The sequence below is a fragment of the Melozone crissalis genome, unplaced genomic scaffold, assembly GCF_028551555.1.
Source record: "Melozone crissalis strain CALT ecotype California unplaced genomic scaffold, PUWL_Pcris_2 ptg000016l_1, whole genome shotgun sequence".
Classification (NCBI taxonomy): domain Eukaryota; kingdom Metazoa; phylum Chordata; class Aves; order Passeriformes; family Passerellidae; genus Melozone; species Melozone crissalis.
This window is the reverse complement of record NW_026535794.1, coordinates 56,895,285-56,914,996: the sequence shown is the minus strand read 5'-3', so window position 1 is coordinate 56,914,996 and position 19,712 is coordinate 56,895,285. Positions and strand designations below refer to the sequence as shown.

The 19,712-nt window shown below is 35.7% G+C and overlaps 1 protein-coding gene across 3 annotated transcripts in view; it reads right to left on the bottom strand.

The window, feature by feature from the left end:
* The window catches only part of ADCY1 (adenylate cyclase 1), a 149,771-nt gene that overhangs the window by 31,257 nt on the left and 98,802 nt on the right, over nucleotides 1-19,712 (bottom strand). For all 3 annotated transcript variants that reach the window (XM_054273247.1, XM_054273248.1, XM_054273249.1), the window contains exons 6-8: nucleotides 16,795-16,953; nucleotides 15,196-15,337; nucleotides 3,112-3,267 (exon numbers count right to left, since the gene is read on the bottom strand). In XM_054273247.1, the coding sequence (XP_054129222.1) occupies nucleotides 3,112-3,267; nucleotides 15,196-15,337; nucleotides 16,795-16,953 (457 nt within the window). The remainder of the gene's footprint in view (nucleotides 1-3,111; nucleotides 3,268-15,195; nucleotides 15,338-16,794; nucleotides 16,954-19,712) is intronic.

The window sequence follows — 19,712 nt, the reverse complement described above, 5'->3', positions numbered from 1 at the left end:
CTTGACAGAAGACATGGAGCTCTGGACATCTTGAAGACAAGATAACCAGGCTCTTCATTACACAAGAAAAGTCCTACTGTCTAGGTAACAATACATGTTTCAAAAAGATATTTACCCTGAAGTCTTGGACAATGACCACATGTGACTACAGAGGGTCTGAAATCTCAAGTGCTATCTTTAACTCACCCAATTGGCTCTCTTGTTAAGACCTCTTGAGTATGCCTCAAATGACTTGCAGATCCAGATGGAGCCATCCAACAAATTATCAGAACTAAACTAACTGCCTAACTGGCTCCTCCAAGGCTGAGATAGCACAACTATAAGATAATTATTCATAGTCCTTTCCAGTGGAAAAGATTTATCACAGAGCATATCTGAAGGGATTTTAAACAAGCTGTCTCACTTTTCACAGAGAGCACTTAGGAGACAGTGATGGTGGGAACCTCCAGTTGAGGGCACTTTAATCTAAACCATTATGGCTCAATCTGTTCTGTGACTGGACAGGGGTCAAGCCGACTTCCCAGAACAGTTTTGACAACAAAGCTCAGACAAGTTCTACTATTTCTGTAAAGTTAAAGGAATATTTTTTTATCTAGCATCTGGAGAGTTCAAGACAGTTCAAAAGATTATGAAATAACAAGTCTATGCAGGATATAATAAGTAGAGTATGTCAGAAAGATGTAAAAGAAGAAAACAAAATTTCTCTCTTCAGAATACTCAGTCCTAAATACCCACTCTAGAGGCTGTACAACAACATATCCTTTTAATCCAGATGGTTAAAATGATGGTGATCACTATCTAAGTAATCTTGCAGGAATAGCAGTTTCCTTTTGAATTTCACAAGAAATTCTTAGGAGGACCTCATCAGTGAACAAATTGGGAACTCTTGCAGATCATTACCTTACATAGCTTATTATTATTATTATTATTATTATTATATTATTATATCTAAATCCTTATGAATAGTGAGAAGGGTTATCTGCTGACTGATATCTTGGTTTTCTGTTTGTGAAGAAAAATGGACCCCAGCAAAGATAAAGTAACTTTTCAAGTCTTGCTTTGCTGGCTTTATATGGAGAGAGGAGGCTACACCAGCAGTAAACAATTAAAAGGTTACATTTTTCTTCAAGCTTTCAGATCCCATTACCTGGTATATTGTCTTTTGGTGTAAGAGCTAATAGTTTCAACATGAAAACTAATCTTAAGGACATACATTGATTAGAGAGTTTAAATTATCAGCCAAACAACTATTTTCAGTGTTTCTAAACTGAGAGGAATTTGTTTTCTTGAAGAAACATTTCTATCAGTAATTTGTAAGGAAATTGAGTGCTTTTAGGAAAATAATAGAAACAGGAATTTCTGTGTCAGAAATATACAATTTTGCTCTCAATAAACTATAATTAGTTAGCATGTGTATTGCATTAGTTGCAGCAGAAATACATCTTCAAGGATTTTTTACAATTCAAATTTAAGCCTATAGTATAACAACAGGGGGGAGGAAAACAGTATTTAAATAAATGTTTGTTTGCATCGAAACCTGAAATGAGGGTAGATGAATATGAGTGTTATTCTGATATATGGAATAAATTGTATTATTTATGCCACTTTGAAACAGGGTTAAAGTTTCTATTCTTAATTGAAAAAGCTGTTTCTTACATATAATTATTTCCTCTCGGTCTCCTATTTTTATCTCTATTATTATTTTGCCACATTAGACTTCCATCATGTCCCACATATGATCAAGATCCAGTATTTATGTTTCTCAGAAAGGCACTGGATTCAAAGCCTTTAAAAACCCCATGTGATTTACTTTATTTACATTATTTGAGTACTGAAAACTCTAAAGAAACCCTACATTGTAACACAGTGTATTTATATTCGTATAATATAATACAAATCCATGATGCGTTACATAAAAGTTACAAAAGCCCAGAACGGCAGTTTCTGTTACTGATAGCATTGTAGAACTTCACTGCCAGTGTTCCGGCATGAAAAAAATTCCAACAGATCACTAACAAATCCACATGGATGTTTTCTGTGTATATTACCATATTTATACATACGTGTACACAAGACACAATGCAAAGTTTTGCATATCCTTCAAAGAATGTGTGAGTTATTTTTTAAAATACTCAAAGATACACTAAATCTCAATTGGAAGGCCTTGTACATGGCCAATTTAAAAATCAAATCTGGAGTTTCGGAAAGTCTTCACAGAAACTGTTTTTAAAAGGAACTAATTGAATTTTTTCCCCTTTTTCTGCAGAGGAAACACAAGCACGTATAAAACTCAAAATATGAGAGTTTGAATGCTTTCTGAAAGTAAGATTTAGACTGAGTCTTTAAGAAAAGAAAAGAAAAGAAAAGAAAAGAAAAGAAAAGAAAAGAAAAGAAAAGAACAAGTGAAGCAATCAGTCAAATTGAATTACTGATTCCAGTGCTCGAATGCTGCCACTCAGTGGTGGAGTGACCTGTGTAATGTTGCCACCTGCTGCCAAAGAAAATGGAATTAGCAACTCTCATTGTGTTTATCCATAAAGTTACAGGTAGATCCATATACAGAAAAGAAGCAAATCAGGCTACTAGTATGTAAAGAGTTTTGATTTTTGGAATTACCAGGCATCCAAGAAAGCAGAATTTATATTTGTATTAGGGACTTTTATGTTCAGGATTTTTATTATGGACAAAGAGGGGTTTTGGCTAATCAGTTGCCTTTCCTATTTCAGAGAACCATCTAGGGAAAAAAATTATTCTGTTGGTTTGCATTTGTGACCATCAAATTCAGACTGGGATGGAAAAAAGATGCAAAAGAATATATGTTTAAAAGAATGGAAACAGCCTCAGAAATTCCAGTTCCTGTGAAAAAAGCCCTTAATAGAAGGCACAAGGACACCTATGCTGGCTTTTCCAAGGGCAGCTCCAAATTTGAGGACTTTTATTATTAAATTTGGTTTTTATTTACTGTGGGAATTAGATTTTTCTAGCTCCAGCAGGAACACCATAAGCGCTTTTATCAGTTTGTAACATCATCCCCTTTGTTCTCAAAGATGGTCTGCTTGATGCAGTCCTGGAATTGATGCCCAAAGACTGCACTTGGCCCACATGGACTACCTTATCATCATCCTCACACGTCATGACGTTGGAGAAAGGGATCTCTGCTTTGAACATCTTGCGACAGTGCATGAGCTGAACAAGCAGATAGCAGACGGTCTTGAACTTCATTCTTTTGGCAGGCTTAATGTCTGAGAGAATCAGTCCAGGAAATATCTGTTGGTCAGAAAAATAATATTTAGAACCAAGATATTGCATTCCCATGCAGACATACATACTTGCAGGCATTTGTGCCCCACCATGGCCAGAAAATAATACTCTAGTCAAGAAGCAATTCTTTTTGATAAATATTTCACATTTGTATCTTTCTTCAACATGAGATGTCAAGAATCTATCAAACAGGCTTTATGTAAACTCATTCTTAACATTTTGGGAACTGTTCTTTTCTTAAAAATGTGAACTATAAAATGTGCATTAATGACAGACTCATAAAAAAGGCAATATTTGTATTTCTTTAATATTAAAATAAATTTTTGAAAATACAGGGAAAATAAGGAGGCAATTAGCATTCTTATTAAATGACGTTAAAAAATACAATTTCAGTCTTCTTTGTTCCTTATTTTTTTACTTCAGCCATAGGAAGTTCATTAAAATCTGAAGAGAGTAACTTTTGCTTTAAAGATATATATACATATATATGCACCTTAAAAGAAGTGTTTGAGGCATTGAGGTTATAACTCACATCTTATTTCTACAAAGCAAGAAATGTTATACTGCACAGAAATACTCTCAGAGGTTTAAGTATAATCTATTCCTTTTACTACAAAGCTCTTTGTTCAGCAAGGACATACATTTCCTTGGTTAACCCTTAAGCATGTATTTCACGACTGCTGACTTTAGTAAAGCCGTAGCACATACTCAGATGCTTTCTCAGATGAGGATATTGTATCCTCAGTGTTTATACCAAACTTATTCATCCTTCTGGCATGTGGAAAGTGTTAATGAGAAACATGGCAGGACCCTATGCCTCCTCAGTATGGGAATTCAAGCTTGTAAAATTAATTTCTTCTGGATCAACAAAATAAAGAAGCACAGAGGAAATGGTCCTTAGTTTTCCTAGGTATAAAAGATAGAAAAAATCACTTCCAAAAACTTTACTCAAATCCTATTAAAGTCCACAAATGACAATGAGAATTTGCTGTGCATTATTCACAATACTATGATTTACTAGAGAAGTTTCTTCAATGATCAAAGAATGAAGAAAAAACCTGAAAGCATTTGTTTAATGAATGTTTTCTTGGACAACTAAATTTAGATTGGCAGGGCAAATGACATTGATTATATTCTGAATGGCATCTCGAATATTGGCTTGTTGTTATGTTTAACACACACAACCATGCACTTGCATTTTCTGGAAAATCAAGGTTATACATTATTGAACTTTCAATACCTTGTTTAGTCAGTTACACACTGGCTATGAAACACAATAATGACCAGAATGTTGCACTTGTTATTTTTCTCCTAGCAGCCATGTTCTCAACATGTGAGGGGCTTCAAATGTGCAAAGGTGCCTAGGTGCTTTATTGTACACTGGAAGACTGGCTGAAGCTAGTTAGCATTACTGCGCTGTGTTACACTGCACAGTCAGCAGCTGAAATCTGAAAGGACATTTGCGTATCTAGTGCAGAGTCACTTGTGTAAGGGTAGTTTAACAATAGCCTGCGTGAAGAGATTCCCAATATGAACCGTTTCTTTCAAGGGCTTTCTGGCTGAAGACATGCCACCGAAGATACTGTACAAGGATATTCACATACTAATCATCCTTTAGGTATTCCTAAGGACACCAAGTAGATAGTTGTTAGGCTTGAGTATGGCAGATATGATCAATTTTTGAGCTACAATTCCCAAAAGCTAAAACATACTTTTTGGAGAAGTATTCCACTTGTAATTCTTCCTAATATAGCCATAATTCCCCTAGGAATATGGGGAGTCTCTATCAAGTCTCTCTATCAACACTTTGATACAACAAAAATGAGCAACTTTCTTGAAACTCCCTCCAGTTTCGCATTTAATTTTATTTTCAGAAATATACATGTAGACGATATCTCAAGAAATCATTACCTCATTGCTCAAACCTTTCACAGTGGACATTGCATTAAGTCAACAATTTTGATGACTTTAAATAAATTATGATTTTAAATAAATTCAGAGACCCGCAGAAACTTCCTGGCAGCCTTCATTTTGGAAATGCCACAGTGTAGATGCAAGAGTGGCAAAGAATAGGTAGAGAATCTTGGTAGCAAAAGATCCAAGAAGGCATGATTGTGAAAGGTGATCATATGTGCATGACTATATCCTCCTACAAGGATTTGAGTTCCTATGAATAGAGAAGAATTTAGACTTTCCTCCATGCAACTTTCTTATAATAGATGTGTTTCTGAGAACAACCTCCAACGTGAAAACTTGGAATGCACTCTGAACTGTGGCCCTGCCACCAACATAACTTTTCTCCAACCATATGTTTTTATTGAGTTTCTTGACTTTATCTTCAAATCAGTATGTAAAACAGTTTTAGCTCGTACCATCAACTGGTTTCTTTTAGCTTAGAAATCTTACAAGCAGATAATACATCAACAGTATGCACCCTTTGTGTGTTGGAAATACAGTGAATTTTTCTAGCTGTTTCAGAGTTAAATAGAAATTTCAGCTCAGGTCTCTGAAAAAAAAGGAGTAGTGTGAGATCCCACATCAAAGAAAAACAAGGACAGACTGGAATGAGTTTAGCAAAGGTTCACCAAATAAATTAGGGTTTTCAAGTATATGACATACAAGAAGAACCTGAGGGAATTTAGCTGATTTATCTGGAAGAAGAGAAGGCTAAGGAGGGATCTACTTGCTTGTCTTTAACCACTTAACTAGTAACTGCAGAGAAGACAGAACCAGAATAATACTGAATACTACTCACAAAAAAGAACAAGATGCAATGGATAGAGTCTGTAGCAAGGGAAATGCTGATTTGATACAAAGAAGTTTACCTGTGAGGATGATCATGCCTCAAGAGGCTGCCAGTCAGGGAAACACACAGCACTTACTCAAAGGTGGATCTAACTGCAAAGCCAGCAAAGGCCCCATCCAAATTCAGCTGGTGTGCAATGCTATGGATATAGTACTGTGTAGCTACTGTACTTCATGGCTGGCCAAGAACACAGCCACTCAAAGGACACTGCATACACACAAGTTGGACACACTGACAGTTCTCAGCAGATCCATATAATTTTATTTATAATTTTGGTTGATTCATTGAGGTGTTTTTTATTTGGTTTGTTTTCGGTTTTTTTAACCTAGTCATTTCAGGACATATAGATTCTGCACTTGGACTGAGGATTTTTCATCCCACTACTATATATACACAATATCTAAAATTAAAAGGAATTCTCTCTCATCTTCGTCTCATATATCTTTTTTTTATTCTTCCCTTTACAGCAGAACAACACTTTTGACACAGTCAACTCAGTGAAATATTTCAGTAATCTCAACTTCAGCTCTAAGTCTATGACAAAATCAGGAAATGCAAAACAGTCTGTTAAAACAGACTTAAAAAATCCTCTCCAAATGAATGAACCCAACCCCAGTGTCTTTCCCTTTGCTTTTCCTCTGATCTTGCTCCAGGCCAGCATTACAGGAAAGCTGGACTGCAGCATTCCCATTCCAGCTCATTTTGTCAATGCATTTTACTTTCACATGTTTTTTTGATCCTTGGGATCATCTCTAATTCTGTTCACTGTTCATTTAGCTCATAATTTCAGGAAAGGTTGGTTGTTTGCTGCAACACAGCTGACAAATAAGGTTAAGAGCTGGACTTTTCTAGCAGAGCACTCTGAAAGTGGCCAGGACTATATACAGCTTTGTGAATGCAGAAAACAAACAAGCACTGATTCAAATCATGGTGAAAAAACCCCAGTGTTTGAATGTCATGTAATAGTCTGATAAGTACTTAACTGGTGCTCATCTGAGATTCTCAGAAATGTCAGCAGACTGTTATTTCCCTGACTATATTCAACCTCAGTGCATAAATTGGCAAGGAAAAGAAGATACTTATGTAATTCAAAACACATTTACAGAAACCATAAATGCTGTAGCACTGTGTCTGTATGTGTTTTCTATCTTCAGGCAGGCAGGACCATGTCTCTTGGTGGTTATATTTGTTCCATGACTATCTTTAAGATATTTTGTCCTAAGATAGATGAGCACATTTTTTTTCCTTTTTTTCACTCTTCTGATAGTTAAAATCATGAGATATTTTTTCTACTGCCCTTATGATACATTTTACTTATCACACCTCAGCTATCCAATAAGAAAGTGTATTAGGTATTTTACCAAAAAATATAGCTTCTGTAAGATTAAATTTTAAAATTCAGAATAGTGTAACCACTTCCTTGACGCAGATGTAGAAAGTTTTTAGCAGTTGTAAAGGCAAAACCAATGTCTAGGAGATCAACAACAGAGAAATGTCTTCTACCAGTGCCCTACATCTTTCCTTGTACAGATTCCACATTTATGGAGGAAGAAAAAGAGAGAATGATACTGGAGCACATAACTAATTCTATCAATGACAGCCCAAACTGAAGGCTTTCACACTGATGATGATGCACCAGCAGCCTCATAGCTACAGCAGGAGCAGTCCTGAGGATGTAGAGCAATACACTTTGCAATACAGACATTGTTCTTCTGTTTGTGGTTGCTGGGTAGTAACACAAGCAATTTATTTCCAGTGTTTAGATTTGTTTATTCCAACAACTTGAGCAATGCAAATTCTCAGGCACAGAACAGCCCCTCTCCAGATACAAGCTAGAGCTTCCATTAAATGGCTGTGTGCCTGTTAAATCGGCTCTGCTAAGGTATATCTAGGGTGTTAAAATCTGAAACACTCAAATTATGCATTCAGATCTCTAATTACATTCCTTGGAAGAAGCTGTGACCCACTGAGCAGAAAGAACATCCCTGGACTCTCACAGTCATGGTGGCAGTGGCAGCTACAGGTAGCTGTCAGTTTGAAAGAAGAAATCTTTAGTTTGTACCCAGATATGGACTCAGATGCCTGATTTGCAGCATTTCAAATTAGAAGAATTTTGTCAAATACATTTTTGCTTGCAATGTGCTATAAAGGAAAGAGTTTTTATGAGTAGTGGGTAAAGCTTTTATATCCCCTGCATTAAATGGGAAGATCTCTTTTTCTGTCACTACTTAGAGTTTAAGAGTCAGAGCTCTAGCACTCCATAAGGGCTAGTAAGCATACAGTCACTTAAGTAAAAATATAATCAAAATCTATTTGTCCAGAAAATGCACAACTTGCAAGAACTATAAAAAATTCCTTGAAACAAAGTAAACAGAATATTTTTAGAAGAGTCAGATGCCAAACAAAATCTTAGGGATCTGTTAGGCATACAGGTGGATTTACTGGGACATAAGCGCTCTGTGGAAAAAACCAAATTTTCCAAGATTGGTAAAAGAACACAATATGAGAACTGTGTAGTATGTTCCCTCAGACTTAACCAGAATGATTAAATCAAATTAATTTAGCAGAGAAAGAAATTTCCCACAAATACATATGGAACTTCATTTTGAATGGAAGTAATAAATTAAAAAGATTAGGTACAGCAATTTTAGACCTATCATATCACTCAATTACTTCCTTCTCTAGCCTTCTTTTTCTTCTTTAAATCAAGTCAGACAAAATCCAATACATTTCCATCAAAAACTCCTAGTAATACATGGATTATAGGCATAAAATTCTTTCACTGTTAAAAGCTCAATTAGAGTATTATTAAGACATGATAGAAAGCATCCCAAAACCCGTGAAACAATATAGTTGCTAACAGTAAATTAACAATAAAGTCAAAAGACAAGCACAGGCAGTTACTATTCATTTCATCTATACAAAGCAAAAATATCATCATGAATCTGTATTGTTTTCTGTCTGCTATATTGCATAATATTCATTCCATGCTGGGGGGAAAAGAATTGAATCAGCCACAGGAAAGACATAAGCAGACAAAAGCTGTTGGCTGGTGATGGAGAAATATAGAGCCTAGTAATTTATTATAATATAGAAGGCAAATAATCTGCTTCATGCAACAAAGCTACATTGATTATCAGTAAAGAAGACTGTACTCCAAGAAAAAAATACTGTCTTTTCAAGAAGACTGATGAAAAATTTGTTTGTTTTCCTGCTACTCTGTGGTGTAAGGACTGCAATGCAGGATGCTTACAATCTCATGAGTTTATGCTAGATGAAACAACAAAATATTAAAGTCATATGACAGCCTTTGCCACTTTTCTTGCAGCTGTGGCATGCAAGTTAGAACAAATACAGAAGGGGTGACTGGGCATTGGAATGGGCTGCCCAGAGAAGTAGTGGAGTCACAAGCTGTCAAGGTGTTTAAGAAAAGACTGGATGTGGCATTCAGTGCTGTGGACTAGTAGAGATAATGGTGCTTGGTCATAGCTTGAACTTGATGATCTCAAAGGTTTTTTCCAGCCTAGTTGATTCTGTGTGATTCTGTGTGAATCTCAATTTTCTGAATTTCTCCCTGTTTTGTCGTGAGTCAGAGAAATTGTGATCAACCTTTTGAGCTTTAAATCCATCTGCAGTTGACAATAAATTATATCACAGGTGTGTATTGTAGATAATTCCTCCAGAGAATTCTGACATATCAAGATTTTTTACATTTTAAGTAGAATTTTCCAAAGGATGCTGTTAAGCTACATTTACTTATTTAGTCATCAGTCTTTCAGCTAATTTTCCCTGAAATTTAAAAGACTGAAAATAGTAATTTCCTCTTTCTGAAACATTGCTTTAATTACCCTTTTTAAATATACTACTGTTTTGGTTGTGGTTTTTTTTGGGTTTTTTTTTTTTTTTTTTGCTATGATTAGTTTTTAGGCAAAAATAAAACTGTGGTTTTAGCCATCTGAATTGGAATGTTTAGGGCATGATTCAACACAGCAAACCAGACAGGACACAAAACACCATGCCTCTAACCACCATCCACTTCCCTCTGGCTGGATAACTAAATAAGGATTCAGAAAAAAAAAGTGGTTTTCACCTGGATTTTCAGAGTGGGCATAGTATTGCTCAGAGACTTCAGATAAGAAAGCAGGGCTATCCAATCCACAGAAAGAATTTACTGAGACTGCTTGGCCTGGCATTGTATGTACACAGTAAGGTAGGAAAAAGTGTCAATCTCTTCAGAGAAAAATCTAGTTTCTGAAGGGCAAACAGATATAGTACTCACTTTCGTGCATTTTTCACGACTGTCCATCTTTCCGTGCTATTCAAATAGTAGGTGCAGATAGCATGTGATTTACACTGCCACAAACAGAAGACGACTAATATATTTGAATACCCCATTGTGAATAACTCACTAGTGCATTAAAAGAAATTTTGCAGACGGTGCTTTGCAATCTATTGGAAGGCAATTATTCATTATGTTTGAGGTAGACTGTAAAATCCAAGAGACACTTATGAAGACACAGGAATAATTTGTAAATTGTATCAAGAGTACTTCCCCATGATTTTTGCACTCGATGACCTCCATTCCTGGACATAGCTTTATTGCTGTTCATGGCACATTATGGGGAGGCAGCTGGGCAGTGGAGCAGAGAGTACTATGGAGATGGTGGATGGTGTGGACATCTTGGCCCTTGTAGGCCAGAAACCATGGGAACATCAAATAGAAATGTAAAGGAGGAAGCTAAAAGAAATGTGGTTACTTTGTTTTAGGGTAGTCATGTAAGACTGCACCTGTAAGATTGTGGTTAAGCAATAGTGCTAAGTAACATTAATAATGTGATTATTGCTTGGCAGTGGAAAATTTTATTCAAAGCTATGAGAATATATAAACCGAGCTTTAGATAGAATAGATGAATTCATGACTTCACAGCTTTACAATAAATGACTTCTTGCTTGCACCTAAGTGGAGCCCTGTCTCACAATTGCTGGATTAGTCAGGTGGGTTACCAAGAAATCATTAAGAAAGAAAAAGTTATTTAACTGGTCTAAACAGTTATAAAGTTCTTGTAAGGGGCTCTGAGATTAAGAGATATGGTCTAGATTTTTTTTTTTTCTTGAAATAAAATCCATATAAAGTAATATTTACTATACTTCACAAAGTTAGAATTTTTTGAAACGAAGAGAATAATTGTGTTTCACAAGCATGAATCTTGTGAATATTTAATATATTCAATTTTATATATATTAAAAAGAAATATATATGTTTTTCTATCTGGATCAAATCTCCTTTAAAAGCCCAAGGCATTCATGTATATGGTCAGATCTGCGTTTACTTACATAAATCAAAATTTTCAAATTTTCTCTCAAGGCAGTATTTTTGTCGTGTGATTGTAAGTATTAATATCAAGAAGATATAATCAAACTTTACTTAAGAGAAATGTGATGACTTTTAAAAAGCTAGTAACTTTATCATGGTATGTATCAGGGAACATGTAAGAAAAAAAGCACTTTTGCATAAGTTTTTAACTATGAAAATCAGCAAAAAAGATTTTTTTAATTAAAAAATTCTGCCTGTGGAAATCAGATTTATTATATAAGTGTGTTTAGAAGCTGAATGTAATCCAGTCAATTATGCATAAATATTACCTAATAATAACAATAATAATGGAATCATAAAATGGTTTGGTTTGGAAGGAACCTTAACGATCATCTAGTTCCAAACCCCTACTGGAGGCAGGGACACCTTCCACTAGACCAGTTTTTAAAAGCCCCATCCAAACTGTCCTTGAACACTCAGGGTTGGAGCATGCACAGATTCTCTGGGCAAGCTGTTCCACCCTCACAGTAAAGCATTTCTTTCTAACAAGTAACCTAACTAACTCTTTTTCAGTTGGAAGCCATTACTCCTTGTCCTATATCTACAGCTCCTGCTGAAGAGTCTCTCTCTGGCTTCCCTGTAGGCTCCCTTCAGATACTGGAAATTGCTGTGATGTCTCCACACAACCTTCTCTTCTCCAGGCTGAAGACCCCCGACTTTCTCTACCTGTCTTTGTGGGGGAGGTGCTCCAGTCTGCTTGCCAACTATATGGTCCTCCTTTGGACTTGCTCCAACAGTTCCTTGTTGGAGGATGGAACTTATGATGGGGGTACCAAAACAGAACTGCAGGTGGGGTCTTACAGAGCCAAGTAGAGAGCCAGAATCATCTCCTTTCACTTGCTGGCTACTCTCCTTTTAAGGCAGCTCAAGGCACTCTTGGCTTTCTGGGCTGTGAGCATATACTACCAGCTCATGTTGAGTTTTCATCACTCCCAAGTTCTTATCCTTAGTGTATTCTCAGTCATTCTCACCAACCTGTAGGTGTACCTAAGATTGCCCCAAGCCAGCTGTTGCTGGCTTTATTGAGCTTCATGAGGTTCACACAGCCCCACCTCTCAAGCCTGCCCAGGTCCCTCTAGATGGCATCCCTTCCTTCCAGTGTGTTGACTGCTCTACACAGCTTGGTGTCATCAGCAAACTTGCTGGAGGTGCACTTTCCATGTCATTGACAAGGATGATGAACAGTATTGGCCTCACCACTGATCACTGTGGAACATCCTTTTTCACTGGTCTCCAGGTGGACAATAAGCTGTTGACTGCATAGATAATAATAGACTAATATATTCTTTACCAAAATAAAAACTGTAACAAAACAAAAAGAAATTTATTCCTTCAGTGGCTGCTTAGTGGTGCCCTCACACTAAACCAGCAAGGAGATCAGATCACAAAAGTTAGCTAATTCAACGAAAGATTTAAAAGATGGGAATAATTTATAATTTTTTCATATTTAAAATGTAACTGGTACATGAATCATTCATGTTACACTGTTATTATCATTCTTGGCTAGAGTGACAGGGATGAAAAATTTTCCTGTCAGACCAAATATAGAAGAATGTGGGGCATGTATCTTCTGAACAAATAATGTTTAACAAAACTCCAAGTGGTCTTAGTTTTGCTTCAAATTCAACATATTCTTGGTCGTCTGTTGCTCATAATATTGATTTTCATTCCACTTGGTATCATACCCGCCTGAGTCAGCTCGTGTTAATGTCAGAGATGATATATAATAAAAATTGCATTTCAGCTGCCGAGGTTCAAGAGGAAGGAACACAATATTAAACCAGAAGATACCTACATTCGCCAGGTGAAACTCTGTCTTGCCTGTGCTTCATGGGTAGCCTTCTATTTTTATGTCTCTAAAGAGGCAGTGAATGAATTGAGCTTGGAGGGAACAGCAGATGTTTATTTAGAAGGCAAATATGCTATTATGTAGCTTGTGGTCAGTGATCAGTATGCAAGTGTACAAAGACTGGGCATAGCTGTGATGGACTGTGACAAGCAGCAAAGTGGCATGCTGATTGACCTGCGAGCCCAGTGGAGAAACCAGTCAACACCAGTAAAATTCATGAAGGGTTTTTCTTGGCTGACACGCCATTGATGCATGCTGGAGAGCTGATGTTAGCCAAGCTGTGGAGCAGCCTCTGCCATTTCCACAGACTCTTCAATGGCACCCATGGGTAAGATGGCATCTGGATTTATGTAGCTGATGACAAACCAAGCAGTCCTTTCTCACCAATCACTAGCAGTTTCTCAGCGATCTTGCAAAGACAAAGAAATGTGTGCTCTCACAGCAGTACACTCTCACTCTTGTACATTAAACATGCATTGACCTGGCTTCCTTCCATATGTGATTGTCAAGCTTCTGTTCCTCAATCACTGTTTTTTGTAGCAGAATTGACACAACACAGTTTTTCTATGTAAAAGTTACACTAATTCCCTTTTGTCTCTTCTTGTCTTTTTGCACCAATAAATGGAACAATTTCCTGAAATTCTACTATTTATTTCCTTAATATGAAATAAAACCTGATAAATTATAACATAAAAATGAAATTATACATGATGCTGAAGGAGTGAAAACAACAGAAAACCAAGACAATCTAGCAGCAATAATACCTTGAATAAACTCTTCCTTTCATTTTCTTCCTTATTTGGATTGATTAATTTAGGAAATACTGATTTCCTAAAAATGCTAGTACTGAGTTCAAGAAAGCCACCAAAAACCAATCTCACTGACTGCCAAAACAGAATTTAACCCACAGTTGGTTTTCCAATGGTTTTCTTTCATATTATCTAAAACTGAATTTAATCATATATACCAGAGGAACAAAATGTGAAATTGCACGATTTTCATAGTGCATGAGAAAACTCCATCTCTCTAATAAGAAGATGCTTCAGACGAAGAACATAAAATCACTCTTGCAGCAGCCTTTCCAGAATAAAACAATGGGATTTTCAATCCCAGGATCAAATTACCCTGGTGACTGGACTCCCAATATTTTCATGAAAACTCAGATAGTCCTCAAATTAAGGCCAAAAAATCTGATCGGAGATATGAAATTCAAGATGACCTGTTTCTTTGTGGTTATGTTTTTCTCAGACACTTGATGGTTAAAACCCTCAAATATGGAGTTTTGACAGCTTAAAACCTGGTGTGTATAAAGACGTCACTTTAAAACCTGACCAATACTTTCAGAATTGGGTAAAATAATTTTCCCCTTGAAGGGTAAAATCCCTGAATTAAACTTATTTGCACAGAGTTTCAGAAGATAAGGATTCAAAAATCTGTATCCCAAATTCTCTGGTTGATATAAAAGGCAATAAATTTTCTCTTGGCCTGTTATCATGTTATGATAGATAACTTCAAAAATAAGCCTTGTGATGTAGAAAAGGTTTACCAAATTGAAAATGTTTAAACAACAGTTATAGACTTTCAAGACTCCTACTGCAAGAAGGAGTCTTGAACAAGAAACATTTTTCAGTAGAACAAAAGACTGCACTCAGTAACCAGTTGAAGAGGAAAGGTGTGACTTGTAGTCGCACCTGTTGGAAAACCACTGTCACCACCTCACCACATGCTGAGATTCAAAATGCTACCATTTTGAGTAAATGGTAACTGCTGGGCCTTCAAGAGTGCTTGAAGAACTTTCAGGAATAAAAAACAAACAACAAAACATTGTCTCTAGCACTGTCTCTGCTTTCAGAATAGCACAGAACAGTTCTTAAATTATGAAAACATATCACTGAATAAGCATACCTTCCTACGATGGGATGGCACAATAAAATACGTTTCAATATTATGCTTCTTCAAGAAACTATTCCTTTCATGACCGTATCCTGGTTCTACCTCGTAGTCCCCATTTAGGCACTCTAAGGTGGTCTTTGTAATGTGAACTTTCCTGGAGAGAAAATTAGACATTATTGTTTAAAGCAAAGATTATGAGCTTCTTGCTACCAAAATACACTCCTGTACAGAAGTTCATAAAGAGATCAACAAGTCAATTTACATGCAAGACCATAGGTTTGATGAAAAAAAAAAGAGTTATGTTTTGTACTTTTAGCCAAATTGAGCATAGAAAAAAATTCTATTACATGCATTTTCTAAACTTAGGCAAAGTGAACAGAAAGATAACAGTTGACTATCCAAACACTTGCAGATTTGCTGTTTTGTAGAGTGTCTGCACATGATCTTCTACATTGTGTGGCTTTCTTAAGTTTTTACTTCAATGGCAGCTTGGAAAAACATCCTGCTGTTTGAAACTTGTGACATCACAATCCAAACCTCTCTTGTGTATAAAGCAGAAACTTTTTCTGTTTCACTTCACATGTCTGACTCATATTATTCATCCACTCTGTTTCAGAGGCATCTTTCTGACTCACTTTGTTTTGGCAATACACAAATCTTTAATATTATTTTTGAGTTTTCTTATACTGAAAAAGTTTTAACATTTTCTCCTGAAAGACCCCATATATTTGAAATGTCTTCAGAAAAGGTATCTGAAAAAATTTTACTGCTTTCCTCTATAAACATGTGTTCAGATTTTTTTCCACTGAGTAACTTTAAGATAATGTATAAAATACACTGCCAAAATTATCTAAAGTAGATGTATGCAATAAATTAATATTTATCATTATCACTAAAAAAATTAATTGGTTCCTTTGTCCTTCTGTATAGCAATCAAGATCTCGCAAAAATCAAAAACAGTATAGCAGGTCCTAGTCCAAATGTGAGCTACACACAGAACACCCACGCACCTTTGCAAGTGTTCACTGTGTGTATTTAAATTGTGTCCAAGGCTGTGCAATGAGTACTTCAAGTTCCAGGACATGCCCCATGGGTTGGCTGCAGGTTTATGTGCTACTGTATCATTTGCAAATGTCATCAATATCTGAGTTCATAAACTGTTATGTCTTTTCTGTACCATACAACTAGTGTTGGGAATCTGGCCATGTAAAAGGAGCAAGGCATCCCCCTCCCCTCTCAAAGTATAGAGGTGTGTAAGGGTAAAAAATTCCTGGAATGGCTACAGGGTTTTACTTTTGTAACATGAAATGATCAAAGTCTAGCATTCTTACATTCATAATATTGTCTCATTCCTACTTTTTAGATTCAGCAACTTCTAAAAACAATTTTGCTTTAAAATGTTTTACTTCTAATCTAACATAATACTTACAAAAATATCAAGATCATTTGGAAAATTCCACAGGATAAATCACATAATACATTGATTGCTCCTGCCAAATACAATCCTTTTCCTCAACAGCAATTACCTTGCAAATGCCTTAAAAAATGGAAGAAATTCTTCACCCATAGAGTTTTATATTTTTTTCCTATGTTTTTTTTTTTCAGACTTACCCAGGCAGTCCTCCAGCTTCCATTACATTAGCTAATGTCACATCATTTGACCAGACATCATATTGCCATTTTCGGAGACCCAGGACCCCACAAAGCACCCTGCCTGTATGCAATCCAACTCTCATGTTGAGATCAACCTCTGTGGCTTCTGCAACAGATCTGTAATGGACAGCATCAGAATTAATATTTAGATGATGACTGCTCTTCATTTTCTCTTTTCCCAAAATTAACAAATATATTTATACATGACCAAATAGAAAGGGTCTTATAAACCTGAAATGGAATATTCAGGTACTGTTCTCTACCTTCACTAGTTTCAAAGCCTTAATTGCAATTCCAAAAAAAAAAAATTATTTGTTATATTTTAATTACTGTTGAACCAAAATATCAATATTTCTAAATTTCTTGACCATTTCTGTGAGAAAAGAAGCACTAATTGAGATTGTCAATGTATAAATAATTATTTCCAATCTACTATGTTCTAATTGGTTTAATTACCCAGTTACTAGAGTACAGGACAAAGAAAATGACAAAAGTAATAAATTATTGTAAGAATAGCAGAGTAATTATAAACACTAATATCTTTCCAAAGCTCCTGTAAGAGTGGCACCCAAACAACTTGTGACTAGTCTTGCACCTGTAAATTAAATTTAATGTTCAGAGATTTTCACTGTATAGCTGGTAAAGGATGAATTAATCCGCAAAACTGTTATTAAAAGAATATTTTTTTGTGCCACAATAAGGAAAGATTATTCATTTCTGTGAACGAAGGGCATGCTATGACTTGCACTCTGCACAAAGTTGTGAACACTGAAAAGGCACTTTGAAATGAACATGCTTAAATATTATATGTTATTTAATAACACTGTAAATAGATTTTTTTCAGCTCTTTCTGCTAGACAAACACCTGTCATTCTACAGTGCAGTTATTGTCCAAAAAGCGATACTATCTCTGAATAAAGGAAACTGACTATCGCTGTAAGAATTTATTTTTATTTGACTTTCCTAATTTGAATTTTCCAATGCATTTAATAGAAGATGACCTTAAAACAGGACTCTAGCTATCACTTCCCCTTGGCCTTCATTGACCAATTTTTTTTTCAAGTGTCATCCAGTTACACTGGATTTTGCAGAGATGCCTTTAGAAAGATTTTTCAACTATTTCAGAAGTTGTACTTGTTTAAATAAAATTAACAGAAAGGTGAGCATAGATCAAGATGTGGGATGTGCAGCAAAGATACTTGGCCTCAATTTAAATAAGAAACCCTTCACCTATGAATCTACGTCCCATGTCAGCCATCACTAATGTCAGTAACACGGAGATCTCTTTTATCTCCACAGGGAATATTGGCATAACATATTTTTCAGTCATATTCTGTGCAACAGCACAGAAAGGCTTATGCACAGCTTTCTGAAAGATTAAATATTTCCTTGTCCTATTCCTACTCACTGCAAGTCAGCTCTCCCTCACTCAGTATCTGTTCCCAGTCAAGCCTTGAATATGACTTCAAGGAGTCCTAAAAGGATTCTAGTGTTACAATGTTTTGTTGTGCACATGATTTGACAGATCTTTGAAGAAATTAAGGACCCTAATACCATAAGCCACATAACAACAAGCGACTGCACTTTATATGTTCACCTGAGCATGCGTATTGTGTCATTAACAGATTGACCTTACACCAAGCCCACATCTTGCCAGACAAAGTCCTTCAGGATTACACCTTCTCTGCCTATGTTCTCCTGCATAATTAAGAACCTATATAATAATCTTAATTAATAAACCTGCAAATGTTTGGGTTTCTCTGTTCACAAATGAGTGTGGGTTTTTTGTTTGTTGGTTCCCTCCTCCACCATTAAAAAAACCCCCAAAACCTCAGACTAAATGTATGTGGAAAGACAGTGAAATCCAGACACGGATAAAGTTCACTCAAGGCTTTGACATTTCTTTGTCTGACTGGGGTAAATTTAGTCTCCTTTTAGAAATGTTAATAGAATAACAAAAAGTAAATGAAAAAAAGATGAGCTGAGAAATTGAACATGGCTGATCATACTCCTTGTTCGATAAGCTGAACTGTATAATGCAACAATGAACCATAAATGAGAACCTGAAAGAACTTTATGTTTTCAGCAAAAACTTTCCATAAATAGTCACTTAGTCAAAAATATAAACTGAGAATACGTTTCTACATCTTCCTCAGAAAATGTGTTTCAGAGATGCTTTTATCATTATTAAATTTGAGTAGGAAAATAAAGCTCATGAGAAGTTCATTACATTTTTTTGAGTTTATCTTGTAGACCTTTGTGCTCTTTATGCAGATAACTTCCATAAATAAACCCCACTGAACTATCAGAAATGAGGAATATTAGGTAATATTTAAAGAAGAGGCTTCAAATTTAAATTCAGAGCAGTAAAATGGCCATGTTTCTAAACAGCATCAACATTTCTACAATAAAATATCACAAAAATGTCCAGTAAGGTATTTTAAATTATAAATACATTTCTGAGACAATATCAGCACTTCACAAATAAACCAGGAACAGGAAAAAGGAGTTTTTCAAATAAATTATTAATTATAACTTATTCTCTCATAGGTTCCTACACTTAAGTTTTCCAAGTGTTAACACAAGAGTAGGCCCAAAACCAAATGGAAATAAAAAAAAAAATTTCTTTTTAAATAAATTGTGTTCAGAGTCTAAGGAACTGACTAATAAAAAAGGCGTCTACTCTGACAGCTCAAGTATCCCACAAAGCCTTTAAATTTTAGTTATCTCCTTAACTACAAGTATTTTATGTGTTGCTAGAAGGCATGAAAGTAATTTAGATTGCCTGCAGAACAGCTTCAGACCTGTGCTCCTGAGCATTTTGTTTGAAACAAAAAAACTCTGCATGCCATTTCTTATAATTACTTAGGTCTTTT